Source organism: Bison bison, unplaced genomic scaffold, assembly GCF_000754665.1.
Source record: "Bison bison bison isolate TAMUID 2011002044 unplaced genomic scaffold, Bison_UMD1.0 scf7180017864037, whole genome shotgun sequence".
Lineage (NCBI taxonomy): Eukaryota > Metazoa > Chordata > Mammalia > Artiodactyla > Bovidae > Bison > Bison bison.
This window is the reverse complement of record NW_011494609.1, coordinates 2,374,813-2,388,713: the sequence shown is the minus strand read 5'-3', so window position 1 is coordinate 2,388,713 and position 13,901 is coordinate 2,374,813. Positions and strand designations below refer to the sequence as shown.

General features: G+C 53.6%; 1 protein-coding gene across 2 annotated transcripts in view; it reads left to right on the top strand.

The window, feature by feature from the left end:
- SIM2 (single-minded family bHLH transcription factor 2) overlaps positions 1-12,059 on the top strand; it is a 48,462-nt gene extending 36,403 nt beyond the window's left edge. Inside the window, exons 8-10 of one of the 2 annotated variants that reach the window (XM_010834838.1) lie at positions 9,066-9,213; positions 10,611-10,779; positions 11,344-12,059. In XM_010834838.1, the coding sequence (XP_010833140.1) occupies positions 9,066-9,213; positions 10,611-10,779; positions 11,344-11,985 (959 nt within the window). In that variant the 3' untranslated portion in view covers positions 11,986-12,059. Of the gene's footprint in view, positions 1-9,065; positions 9,214-10,610; positions 10,780-11,340 lie in introns of both variants that reach the window. The other variant, XM_010834837.1, reaches the window with a different exon arrangement.
- Positions 12,060-13,901: the final 1,842 nt, after the last annotated feature.

Below are 13,901 nucleotides of genomic sequence, written 5' to 3'. Positions count from 1 at the left end.
GGGGGTCTGGGGAGTAGGGGGGACCACCAGGGAGGAAGAGGGGGGTCTCTGGGAGTTTCTGGTGCGTCGGCCCACGTGACGGTCCTCTCTCCACAGCGTCTGCTCAGCTTCCCCACTCCCTGGCCTCGTGGTCCTCTCTCCGCAAGCTGCCCTCGCTTCCTGTGCAGGCCGGTCTCCTCGCTCACTCTCTCTCTCTGTCTCTGTCTGTCTGTCTCTCTCTCTCTCTCTCTCTCTCTCTCTCTCGGGGGGACAGGCCCTTACCGCCCCAGGTCCCCGTCAGGTGGGGGAGTGTTCTCCACACACGAGCTCCCGAGGCCAGGCTGAGGCGCGCCACCCCTGGGCCCGGGCTCGGGGAGGTGCCCCTGGGCTGGGCTGGGCTCTTTCTGACGGCTTGCCCTCCTCTCGGCTCCCGCATGGACCGCATGAGTCAGCCCTGACAGAACTCCGCCGACTGGGCGAGGAGCCGCACAAGAGTGTTTTCTCACTGAGCTGGAGGCCGGAAGTCAAGGTCGGGGGTCACGGGGCTGGGTTCTGTCCTCTCTCCTTGGCGTGTGGATGCCCGGACATTTTCTCCCTGTGTCCTCCTCCTGTGTCTGGGTCGCTTTCTCCTCTCTTCTTTCTGAGGACCTGGTCACACGGGGTCAGGCTCTCCCATGTGACTTCATGTTATCCGATCACCTCTTTAAAGGCCCTGTCTCCAGACAGTCATGTTTGTGATGCTGGGGTTGGGATGTCAACATGTGAACTTGTCAGTCAGGGGGACACAATTCAGCCCATGAAAAGGGCTTCTTTTCAGTGTCTCTGTGTCCTCGCCTGGGGGGTGGGCACAGTCCTGTTCCCACTGGACGCCCTGGCTTGGGGAGGACAGGAGAGGAGACGGAGGAGGTGGGACGCGTCCCTTCACCAGGTGACATTTTGGTCGTGTCTCCGGCCGCTCTGGTGGCTCAGCGGCCCAGCCGACCTCCCGCCCTGCAGGGTCCCCACGAGTCCCCATGATGGCCCCTGGGGATGGGGCTTCGGGTCCTTCAGTCCAGCCACGCCCAGAGCTGCCCTGGGGGCTGCCTGGGACCTGGGCGGCCGCTCGGCTTTGGCTGCTTCTCCCCTAGCCGCCGTAGCTGAACGCGGCCACAGTGACCCTCTCGCTGGGCCCCTCAGGCCTCCAAGGCCCCTGGGGGAGCCGCTTCCTGTGAGATGCACGGACCTTCTGTCTTTGCAGTTCATGAGGTAATTCAGCTTGGGAAGAAAATTAACAGCTGTGGACACCTAGGACCAAAGGAGGTCACCCTCTGGTTCTCCCAGGCCAAGCTGTCTCCTCCATACTGCGATCCGAAACCGAGGAGCCAGGCGCAGGGCTCTGCTAGAGGCCTGATCGGACGTCATGAACGGAGGCTCTAGAGGACCGTGGTCAGCCATACGGTTTTCACACATTCTTCAAAATATTATCTTAACCGGGAGCAGGAGTCCACAGTCTGAAGAAAGCACAGCCCCTAAAGACAGAATCAACGCCTTCCAGAAACACAGCCTTGCGAGGAGTAGCAGGGCTGGCCAGCGTGGTTCTGGGGAGCTCGGCCTTCCAGAGGGCACGAGACAAGGGGGCAGGGCTGGCCCCAGCACCTCACGGCACTTCAGCCTGTGGTCAGTGGGGTCCTGGGCATTCCCAGCTGAGCTTTCCAAGGGAGACTGTGCCAGTGCTCCCCCCAGAACATTCTGTGAGGGGGTCCTCTAGGGCAGGGGTCCCCAACCTCTGTGATCTAATGCCTGATGATCTGAGGTGGAGCTGATGTAATAATAATAGAAATAAAGTGCACAATAAATGTGATATACTTGAATCATCACGAAATCATCTCCTCCACTCCACCGCAGTTTGTGGAAAAAATGTCTTCCACAAAACTAGTCCCTGATGCTCAAAGGTTGGGGACCGCTGTTCCAGGGGCTTCTCTGGGAAATGTCTTGGGCCCTCCTGGCTCGTTCCCCTCACTGCCTCCTGGTGGCTGAGGGGCAGTCCTGCAGCCCCATTACAGGGCCGTGGGGACAGGCTCCCCAGCTGGAGCTTGCCCCCTTGCTGCCTTCGTGAAGCATCTGGGGACTCTTTCTTGTATGTGGGGGGCATGACCTGCAGGTCCTGGAGGTGGGCAGGGGGCAGCCTGGTGCACAGGTGGGGCAGGGATCAATACTGGTAGACCCGAAGGTGTGTGTCAAGGGACACTGAGCAGAGTTCTTGTGGACACAGTGTTTAGGACGAACCTAATGTCTGCATAGCTGTTCATCCAAAGTAGTGGAGAATCTCACCTACTTCCCTAGGGAGGCCCCTGTCCAGAGTGGGCCAAGCCCCAATGCCAAAGAGAACACAGGCTGTGTCCAACCATCAAAACATTTCAGTGTTCCGAAAAGGCTTTGAAGCCTTAACACGTGGAACATATTTCAAGCAACTGTCATAACAAAATTATAAAGCCTTTGACCGTGTGGATCACAACATATTGTGGAAAATTCTTCAAGAGATGGGAATACCAGACCACCTGGCCTGCCTCCTGCATACAGAGAAATCTGTATGCAGGTCAAGAAGCAACAGTTAGAACTGGACAAGGAACAACAGACTGGTTCCAAATCGGGAAAGGAATACGTCAAGGCTGTATAGCGTCACCCTGCTTATTTAATTTCTATGCAGAGTACATCATGAGAAACGCTGGGCTGGATGAAGCACAAGCTGGAATCAAAATTGCCAGGAGAAATATCATAACTTCAGATATGCAGATGACACCACCCTTATGGCAGAAAGCGAAGAACTAAAGAGCCTTTTGATGAAAGTGAAAGAGGAGAGTGAAAAAGTTGGCTTAAAGCTCAACATTCAGAAAACTAAGATCATGGCATCTGGTCCCATCACTTCATGGCAAATAGATGGGCAAACAATGGAAACAGTGACAGACTTTACTTTGGGGGGATCCAAAATCATTGCAGATGGTGACTGCAGCCATGAAACTAAAATATGCTTGCTCCTTGGAAGAAAAGCTATGACCAACCTAGACAGCATATTAAAAAGCAGAGACATTACTTTACCAACAAAGGTCCATCTAGTCAAGGCTATGGTTTTTCCAGTAGTCATGTGTGGATGTGACAGTTGGACTATAAAGAAAGCTGAGTGCCAAAGAATTGATGCTTTTGAACTGTGGTGTTGGAGAAGACTCTTGAGAGTGGCTTGGACTGCAAGGAGATCCAATTAGTCAATACTAAAGGAAATCAGTCCTGAATATTCATTGGAAGCTGAAACTCCAATATTTTGGCCACCTGGTGCGAAGAACGGACTCATTGGAAAAGACCCTGATGCTGGGAAAGATTGAAGGCAGGAGGAGAAGAGGATGACAGAGGATGAGATGGTTGGATAGCATCACTGACTTGATGGACATGAGTTTGAGCAAGCTGCGGGGGGTTGGTGATCCACAGGGAAGCCTGGCATACTGCAGTCCATGGGGTTGCAATGGGTTGGACACGACTGAGCGGCTGAACTGAGATAAGGCAACTGGTGTAGACCTGTGGAGAACACACTAAATGACACACAAGAGTCATAGACTCAAATGCGTACAGGGCCAGGCATGTAACATGAATGTATGAACGGGCTCAGGGAAAGAGAGTGGAGCTTATGGTCAACTGGAGAACACATGACCCACCCAAGGGTGTTCTGGTCGTAACGGCAACTCTGTGCCACCAACATAGCGTGTCTGTGGACACGTGTCCATGGGATGTCAGCTGGTCTTCAGACAGAAGATACACTTGAGAGCTTCCCTGGTGGCTCAGTGGTAAAGAATCCCATCCGCCAGTGCAGGAGACACAGGTTCGATCCCTGATCTGGGAAGATCCCTTAATTGCTGTGGAGCAGTGAAGCCTTCGTGCCACAACTTCTGCGCCTATCCTCTGGAGCTTGCAAGCCGTAACTGCTGAAGCCTTCGAGCTCTAGAACCCATGCTCTGCAACAAGAGAACCTGCTGCAGTGAGAGGCCTGCACGCCACCACCGGAGAGTAGCCACATGTAGAGAAAAGCCCGCACTGCCACAAAGATCCAGCGCGGCCAAAAAACACATAAATAAAACTGGTTTTACACTTAAAGGAGTACTCCAATTTCCAGTGAGGACTTTAGATTGATGTTCCGGGGAGATTGGCTTCTGCTGCTGGCTTCTCTGGCCTCTGGACTGAAACAGACAACGGAGCTTAACTCACACACAGATCCCTTCCATATGCTGCCCTCCAAGCAGAGTCTGGAGGTTGAAGCAGCTCTGCCTTGCTGACGAAGGTGTGGGGAGCCCATGCCTTAACTGGGAGCCATGAGCCAGGAAACAGGAAGTAATCTAGAAAGCACAGTGCCGTCTACATGCCGCCCTTCCCCCCGGGAGCAGTTTCGGGCGTTTATAGGTGTGACCCGATGGGTCTGTGGAGCCTGTCCTCTGTGCTGTCTCACTGTGCAGATGTTGCATGGTGTGGCCTTCTGGAAGTTCCTCCCGCCACCCGCCCCCTGCCCCCTGAACTTTACAGATCTTCTTACCAACCAGACTGCCTCCAGCAGCAGGTGTAGAGCAGTGGGGTGTTGGGGGGCATGTGGGCACACTGAGACCCGCTCACCTAAGGACCACGTGGCTTGTCCTCAGTCTTGCCATCTGCAGTCTCCCTGGGGCCCCATTGGCAGCAGAGACTGAGAGTCCAGAGGAACACGGGGACCGCACTTACATCTTCCCCACGGGGGTGGTTTAGTCTTCCGTGGCAGCAGTAAAAAGTGAAAGTGGTAGTGACTCCGTCGTGTCCCACTCTTTGTGACCCCATGGACTGGGGCCCGCCAGGCTCCTCTGTCCACGGGATTTCACAGGCAAGAATACCGGGGTGGATTGCCATTTCTTTTTCCAAGGGATCTCCCCACCCAGGGATCGAAACCGAGTCTACCGCCTTGCGGCCGTAACCAAACAGCAAAACCGAGTAGCATGAAGTAACAGAAACATCTTGCCTCACAGTCCTGGAGGCCAGAAGTCCCACGTCACGGCGTCGGCAGGGCCGGCTTTCCTCTGGAGCTTCTGGGGTCAGAGCCTTCCTGCCTCCTCCAGGTTTTGGTGGCTGCTGGCATCCCTGGCTGGTGGCCTCCTACTCCGTCCTCTGCCTTCGTCTCCCTCTGTGGGTCTGTGTCTTGTCCTTTCTGTCTCCTACAGGGACACGTTATTAAATTTACTGCCCTCCCTAATCCAGAATGATAACATCCTTAAGATCCTTATTTACATCTACAAAGACGATTTTCCCAGGTACGAGTCACATTCACAGGTTCTTGAATTTAGAATATAGAATATATCTTTTTAAGGGGATGCTATTCAACCCATGACAGGTGGTGAAGTGAAGTGAAAGTCCCACTGAGTCGTGTCTGAGTCTTCTCGACCCCGTGGACTATAGTCCAGCAGGCTCCTCCGTACGTGGAATGCTCCAGGCCAGAATACCGGAGTGGGTAGCTGTTCCCTTCTCCAGCAGATCTGCCCAACCCAGGAATTGAACTGGGGCCTCCTGCACTGCAGGCAGATTCTTTACCAGCTGAGCCACCAGGGAAGCCCACAGTGTCACTGGCATCCTTTTAGCTCTTAAAATTCAAAACAGAAATGGAACTTATGCTTGTGGCCAAAGTTTACTTTCCTTCCAGAGGCCAGCTCATTGACCTGGCTCTGCCTCCAGGGAAAATTCTGGAAGCAGGAGGAGTTCTGGAGGAACCAGGAAGGCTGTCTGTCTTTCTGGATAGTGCATTTGTGAAACCGAAAGTTCTATTCCTAAGTGGCCTCGGAAAACCGTGACCATTGGCTCTCATCTGGACATGGGTCTCCTGATGTGGGAGACACTGCAGCCCAGATGGAGGGGCAGCTGAAGGCTTTGGGGACATCTCCCCCCGACCCCCACGAACCACCACAGTTAGCAGGGCCTTACGCCATAGCCCTCACCTGGGAAACTGTCATATGGCTGATTCAGTCCGACAGATTGGATGAGGAGCTCCAACAAACCAGGAACGTTGTAACTAAGTATCTAGGATTTCAACTTATATCAATATGTTGATTATCAGCATGAGTCACAGAGAAGAAAAAAAAATTTTTTTTTTTAAACATATACCTATGTTTGTTTGGTCTCTGTACCTAAGTTTAATCTTAGCAGAATCAGGAAGGGTCAGAGCTAATAAAACAGCTGCAAATTCTGCCGTTTGAATCCTCATCCAAAACAGTTGGGATAAATATTCTAATATTCATTGTATCTAGCTTAAGGTGATTATGAGGAGATTTTTAGGAATATTGTAAGGATTAAGGGGAAGCCTAAAGTATAAGATAAGAAAAAGGAAAAGTATACTGTCATAGTCCCAGGGGCTTTATAGATACTGCAAGGAATAGATTTCAAAGCCAAAGAGATTAACGAGCGTTTCAGTTGAAGAAGGAATGACACCTCAGGAAATCCACAGACAGGCCCTCAGTTTGACCCTGTGGCCTCTCTTTGGGGGGCCATGAACAAATTGTTAACTGAGTTTCCTCTGTGCGTTGGCTCACACCCATCCCTGTAAGTAGCTTTGCAGAACCTTTGAAAGGCCCACTGCCCCATCCTGCCTCAGCAGGCCTGGAGAAACAAGAGTCAGAGCACCTGGCTTGGGCCTCAGCCATGCTCTCAAGCTGTGTTAGCCCTGGTTTCCTGGTGATGCCCACCTGCCATGGTGTAGGGGAATAAATGAGGCAGTGCATGAGAAAATGAGCTGGAACTAGAAACCTTGTATTTTGTTCTTCAAATAGTAACCCTTTGGACTTCCCTGGAAGTCCAGTGGCTAAGACTCCACACTTCCACTGCAGGGGGCATAGGTTCGGTCCCTGATCTGGGAACTAAGATTCCCTGTGCCCAGCCCCAAAATAAAAACATAAAAAAGCGATCCTCAGAAAGAAGCGCTGGAAAGACTCTTCTTACCTACTACCTTGGGCTGTACTCTTCAGCGTGGGATCTTGTTCCTGCCCACTGAGCCCACTGAGGTGCAGACATTAAGCCCGGGAGGGAAAGAGTTGGTCTCTGTGCTATACCAGAGCTCAGCCTCGGCTTCTGGGCCGGACGGTGGTTACTCGTTTGTCCCTGGCTTCATCCCTAAGGGGTGGGGATACTCATAGACCTTGTATTTTCACTTCCCACTCCCACACAGACTGTTTGCCTACATGAAAAATAAGTTTTCCTTCTGTTTTTAAAACTTAACACCCCCTGCTTGTTGGAAATTTAGAGAATCAGGAAGAGAAAATGAAAATTGCCTGTAATTGTATCAGTCTGATAAGTGCGAGCTGGTATGTACAGAGCCCTTCACGCACGTCTGCCATGGTTCTAAATCTTCATGTAGATGCTCTAACCCTCACAGCACCCAGTGGGGTAGGAACTGTGACTGTCTTTCTGTTGCTGCTGCTGCTGCTGCTAAGTCACTTCAGTCGTGTCTGACTCTGTGCGACCCCATAGACGGCAGCCCACCAGGCTCCCCCATCCCTGGGATTCTCCAGGCAAGAACACTGGAGTGGGTTGCCATTTCCTTCTCCAGTGCATGAAAGTGAAAGTGAAGTTGCTCGGTCGTGTCTGACTCTTCGAGACCCCATGGACTGCAGCCCACCAGGCTCCTCCATCCATGGGATTTTCCAGGCAAGAGTACTAGAGTGGGGTGCCATTGCCTTCTCCTGTGACAACTAGGGTAACTCAGGGAGTTAGTAACTTGCTCAGGATCATACAGTTAGCTGTGTGTGAGTGTGTGCACATACTTTTTCATAATTAGAATTATACTCTATGCAGTTCTGAGTCTTGTCTTTTCTTTATTTAACATTATATCATACATATTCCCTATCACATGATAAATTCTTATCCATCATCATTTGGCTGTGTCTTTGGGTCTCCCATTGCAGTACACGGGCTTAGTTGCCCCAAGGCATGTAGGGTCTTAGTTCCCCGACCAGGGATCGAACCCATAATCCACTGCATTGGAAGGCAGATTATTAACCACTGAACCACCAGGGAAGTTCCCTCAGTCATCATTCTAATGGCTGCTTGGTACTCCACAATTTATTTATCCTCCTCCCTGTTATCAGAGAGTTACCTCTCTCTCCCTTTTCTCCTGAAATCTAAGCAGGACTACAAGGGATCTCTGGGCCCTTGAGTCTTTGCCACGGGAACCTCACTGATTCCCCTCCCCCCTGACCCCCACAGCCCCGCCTCCCTGCACCCCTGAAGGCCCTTCGGAGAACCAGTGCAGTGTAGGAGTCCCTGGAGGCTTGACAAGTGGTTCTCCAGCAGTCCAGAGTCTGCAGCCTTGCAGAGAAGATGGGTCCACAGGCCCAGTTTTCAGCAACTTCATAGCCGTGTAGGGGTCTCTCCTATCTGAGCAACATGGGAAATTCATGGGCCGAGGGAGAACTAGGGTTAACGTGCGTGCTTGCTCAGTCGCGTCCCACTCTCTGCAGCCATGTGGACTGGCTCCCCTGTCTATGGGATTTCCCAGGCAGGAATACTGGAAAGTATAAATGGCAATAGACTAACAGACAGAGCACACCCTGTGCACACAAAGTTCTGGGGAGCAGCGAAGATCCCTTTCTTGAACGCACTTAACTTACTGCTGTGTTTAAATAACTACATCACTCCCCATTCCTTATACCTATTAAGAGTTCCAGGGATTTTAGCATAATTATGGCATTTTGGAAACTAAAAAGCAAAACCAGTTTTATCCCTCTGCCAGGTGACAGTGTTGTCTGGGGACTGATGCTTCTCCCGGTGAAAGCAGTTAAATTAGAGCTCTTCACACGGGAGGGGAGAGGCTGCTCCGTGGGCCCCATAAAATTGGAAGCGAAAACCCTGCGTGTGTGCGTGTGCGTGTGTGTGAGTGCACGCACACGCGCATGCATCCTCCTTTGGAGAAAGCTCACACCCTTTGTCAAGTTCTCAAAGGTGTCCTCGGCCCCAGAAAGGTCTGGAACCGGAGCTCGAGGTCGTCCGCAGGGGGCAGCCTCTGCACGGGCGGGTCCGGCTAACCGTCCCTCGGGACTCCTGTCCCCTTGTGCTTGCAGTGCTGGTGAAGGGCCAGGTCACCACCAAGTACTACCGGCTGCTGTCCAAGCTGGGCGGCGGGGTGTGGGTGCAGAGCTCCGCCCCCGTCGTGCACAACAGCCGCTCGTCCCGGCCGCACTGCATCGTGAGTGTCAATTATGTCCTCACGTAAGTCAGACGTATTTGTTTCTCTCCTTGCTCTCTCCTTCCCACCGCCCTACCCCCCGCCACCCCATCCTGCATCCAATCGGTCCTATACGCTCCATCTCTCCCTCCCTGTCTCTTTCTGGAACTGTTCATTTGTCTCCTGCTCTGTTCTATTGGACAGTCTGGTTGTCTGGGAGGTTCTGAACGATTTTTGTGTCAGCATCGAGGGCAGCGGTGGGAACATGCTCCTGCCCTGGACACAGCGGCCCCGGGTGCGGGGATGTGGGCGGCAGAGGGCAAGCAGGCGATGCCACCCTATCTTGAACACGACAGAAAGGGGGTGCACATCCCAGACCGAGAATACAAAGATAACACTCTCTGGGCCCACTAACATTCGGGCCATCGTGCTTGCTCCTCCCACTTTTTCCATGTCTGCCTATACAGCCTGTCGTAAATGGTAATGAATATTTACTGCCTTTAAGTCCTCAGAAGTTAAGTTCAGTGGCAGTTAAGACCGTTAGAAGCCACAGGACACAAGTCTACCTGGAACCAAATATTACTTCTGCCCGCCATGCTGTTACATGCTATATCTCTTTGTACCCAGCTCTGACCTTGAGCTCCATGTTCCCCCAGACACAGCCTGCACGGGGTCCTCTCGTGTCTTTCTGTCTGATGCAGTGAGGTTTGGGGCTCTCTGTTCTTTCACAGAATGATTGTCAGGTTGCTTGGGGTTTGGGCGAGGGGAGTGTTGGGAGGTGGGTGTTTGGTTTTTTTTTTGTTTGTTTGTTTGTTTGAGGCAGAGTGATTTTAGCAGAACTGTAGGGAAGAAAGCATTTTGGTCCCGTGATGATTCTTCCTGAGCCAACTTGCATGGGCTGGGGCTGGTCCTTGGGGCAACTTCCCCTCCCATGAGTGTGCCAGTGCCTGGCTGGCTTTTCAGGGCAGAAATGGGTCCCAAATGTGGAAGTGGACGAGGCTAGAAGCCAGGCTCTGGGACCCTCAAGGGACCCCTATTTACCTCCCTGGTGCTAAATAGGGAAGCAGCCGGGCCACAGACACTCAGTTGATCACGAGCGGTTTCTGCCTTTTCCTTGTTGCCCTGACATCCTGCCTCGTGGTGCATGGTGTCCCCAGGAAACGTGCCTGGGGGCCCCGTTAGGTGAGAGAGAGCTATTCCATGCTCCCTGTCTTCCCGCCACGGAACACCGGGCTCGCTCAGCATCTCCTGGGGTCTCCAAGCCCGAGGCTGCAGGTGGCTTTTTACAATGAGGGGAGGGGGGCCACCCCTCAAAGCCAGCACATCCGCTTAGTGCAGTGACACGAAGGAGCTTCTCAAATGAACTCGCCCCAGGAACGGGCCTGGGAGGGCGTCCCTCCTCGCGGCCCATGGACATGACCTGTCCCGTCTGGCTCCTCAGGGACATCGAGTACAAGGAATTGCAGCTGTCCCTGGACCAGGTGTCCACGTCCAAGTCCCAGGACTCCTGGAGGACCGCCTTGCCTACCTCACAAGAAACTAGGAAGTTAGCTAAGCCCAAAAACACGAAGATGAAGACGAAGCTGAGAGCAAACCCTTACCCTGCACAGGTAACAGCCACCACCCGCCAGGGCTCGGGGCACCTGAATGAAGAGTGAGGCCTCGGCCGCGTTCAGGGGTCTCTCTGCCTGGGAGTTTCTCTGGGGGAGGCAAAGTCCCTCTGGCCGTCCTGCCCCCAGGGTAGAGAGTTGGCCTGGGGGAGACAGGCCAAGCTGATGGCCAGGTGAGTGAGTCAGATCTTGGAGACAGAAGACTCCCTCAGAGAGGCTGATCAGAGTCCGTGCAGTCGGGGCTCAGGACTCTGGGGCCCCATGTTTCCAGAGCGTTTTTGTCTGGAATGGAAACACTTCCATCTCTTTTTTTAAAAAAGGCTTTTGCAAGCTCTCCGAAGGTGCAAGTGGCTTGTGTTGTCACTTGGGGGTGAGGCGATCTCTTTCCACGCGGGTTGGGGGTAGTAGGGGGTTCCCCGGAGGGCTGTCGGCCGGCCGCCTGTCCCATGTGGGACCACGCCAGTGGCCCTGGGACACCGGCAGGCACCAAGGGGTGGGCAGGCAGCTTGCCGCCGGCCGCCCGCCCCGGCAGGCCCTTCATCTGTCTTCTTTGCTTGGCAGCAGTACGGCTCGTTCCAAATGGACAAACTGGAGTGCGGCCAGCTCGGAAGCTGGAGGGCCAGCCCCCCTGCCCACGGCCCAGCTCCCCCAGAACAGCAGCTCCATTCAGAAGGCGGCGACCTTCTGTACGCCCCGTCCTACGGCCTGCCCTTCTCCTACCACTATGGACCCTTCCCTCTAGACTCTCACGTCTTCAGCAGCAAGAAGCCTGTGCTGCCGGCCAAGTTCGGGCAGCCCCAGGGACCCCCGTGCGAGGTGGCGCGCTTTCTGCTGAGCACCCTGCCAGCCGGCGGCGAGTGCCAGTGGCACTACGCCAGCCCCCTAGTGCCCGGCAGCCCGTCTCCGGCTAAGAGCTTTTCCGAGCCGCCGGTGAACCCTGCTCGGCACAGCCTGATGCCAAACTACGAAGGTGGGTCCTGTTTACACGAGGGGTGCGGGCAGGACAGTGGACGGAAGTGGCGGTGGGTGGCAGACGGAGAAAGGATGCCCAGGCTCTGGGCAAACACGCCTTTCCTTCTGCCTCTGGGTGGGAGTGGCCGTGCCTTCCCGCCCTCACTGCGAGCGCTTCCCGAGGCTGCGACCGTGCCCATGCGCCTCGTGGGCACCAGGGACGGTGGAGATGGGGTGTGGGGCCACCCTCCCTAAAAGTCCCGGACTCCCTTTGCTCCCTAAAAGGGAGGCAACGTGATTTTCCTATATGGTTTCCCAGGTGGTGCTAGTGTTTAAAAAAAAAAAAAAAATCTACCTGCCAGTGCAGGAGACACAAAAGATGCAGGTTCGATCCCTGGGCTGGGAAGATTCCCCTGGAGAAGGAAATGGCAACCCACTCCAGTATTCTTGCTCTGGGGAAATCCCATGGACAGAGGAGCCGGGCGGGCTATGGTCCATGGGGCCACAGAGGGTCGGACATGACTGAGCAGTTTAGCACAGCACATGTATCCCGAGAACCCCCAAGTGTATTTATTTTATGATTACTTTCTACTCCACCCCAAAATGAACATGAGACACTATTGGTTTTCTTCTCATGCCAGTTTTCAAAGCGTAGGAAGCAGTGGTGGAAAATCACGGGCTCAGGGACAGAAATGCCGATGCCCACCCTAAGGCAAATAGCACAGGTCCTCCAGGACTCAGTTTCTTCATCTGTAAGATGGGAGCAAGAGCCACGAGGATCATACCTACCACAGGGCTTGGCAGGCAGACAGGATTGGCCATCCAGCGAGCAGCCAAGCAGAGGTCCTCTGTGGAGGTTTCACCAGCTGCCCCCAGGCCCAGAGAGGCCCCTGCTTCCTTCCCGGGGCAACCCCAGGCAGAGGGTAGGAGGAGGGGGTGGAGGGTTAGCTGCCACTCAGACCTGAGACTGTAGAGACTGTAGAGCAGGTTTGTGCAAGAGTCCCGCAGGACCACTGAAGGCTGGGGGGACGTTACAAGCCCCCAGAAGAGTGACCTGCCTGGTGTCCCCTCCTCTCCTTCGCTCTTTGGAGGCAGGTCGGGCTCTGCTGCTCCCACGGCTGCTGAGCAAACTTCTTGCCCTGTGCTGTGCCCGTCTTCACAAGCCTTTGAGATACAGAAGAAGAGGGCTAGTGACATTCTCGGAGATTACCAGGACATGTTTTTTAAAAGTAACCAGTTCAGAAAACAATATGCCAGCAACCAGCGCAGGGCAGGCCTGAGATTTGCATTCCTAATAACCATCAGTGCACTGGGTCCCCCAAATAACCACAGCAGGGATTTCCTTGGCACAGCCCGGGGAAAGAAAAAGCAAAGGGATTGTCCTAACTGGTTATTACCCACTGGAGACGGGACTTGAAAGAATTACTTTTCTTTGTGTGGGGGTGTTGACCAATGAGATAAAACAGTATTTGATTTTTTTTTTCATTGCTATTTTGGAAGTGAAAGAGGTTAATAACCACTTCATTTGCCAGATACTTGGTAAAAACTGGACCAGAGGTGCTAATTGGGGGCAATTTGTAATCGATTTCCTAGTCTTTTTGATATTAAAGGAAGACAAAGGATGTCTGAAGGTTTAAAAGTGGGAAGGGGAGCTAACTGATTCTAGACCGTCTAATTGGTGATGCTGGTTATGACATTAATTAGGACAGTACTAAAGGGAGCAGGGTGATTACCACTCCACCCTCCCCACTGAGGGAAAAGCAAAACACACAAACAAAAAAGTCGTGGCCGACTGGGGCCACCTAAGAGTAGGGCCGGGGGAAAGAAGCCTGTAGACCAATGCTGTCCAGCATGGTGGCCACCAGCCCCGGGTGGCCAGTGCGGTGAGAGGTGGTCCTAGCGTCTCCCCCGCGTTTGGAAGGCAGAAAGGAAGACCGCCTTATCTGCTTTTTATACTGCTCACACACTGAACTAATCTTCGGCTCTGTGGCATTAAATCAAGGCTCTTGCTAACATTAAGTCCACCTGTTTCTCTTCACTGCTTCCTGCGGCTCCTAGAACAGGCCACTTGGATCTTGCGATTGGACTTGGCGGGGTGCGGGCGGCTCCGGGCGGGTGGCGGCCCCAGGCCCCCCGGGGGGGTGTCGCTTGGGGCGGGCCCCCTCCTCCCC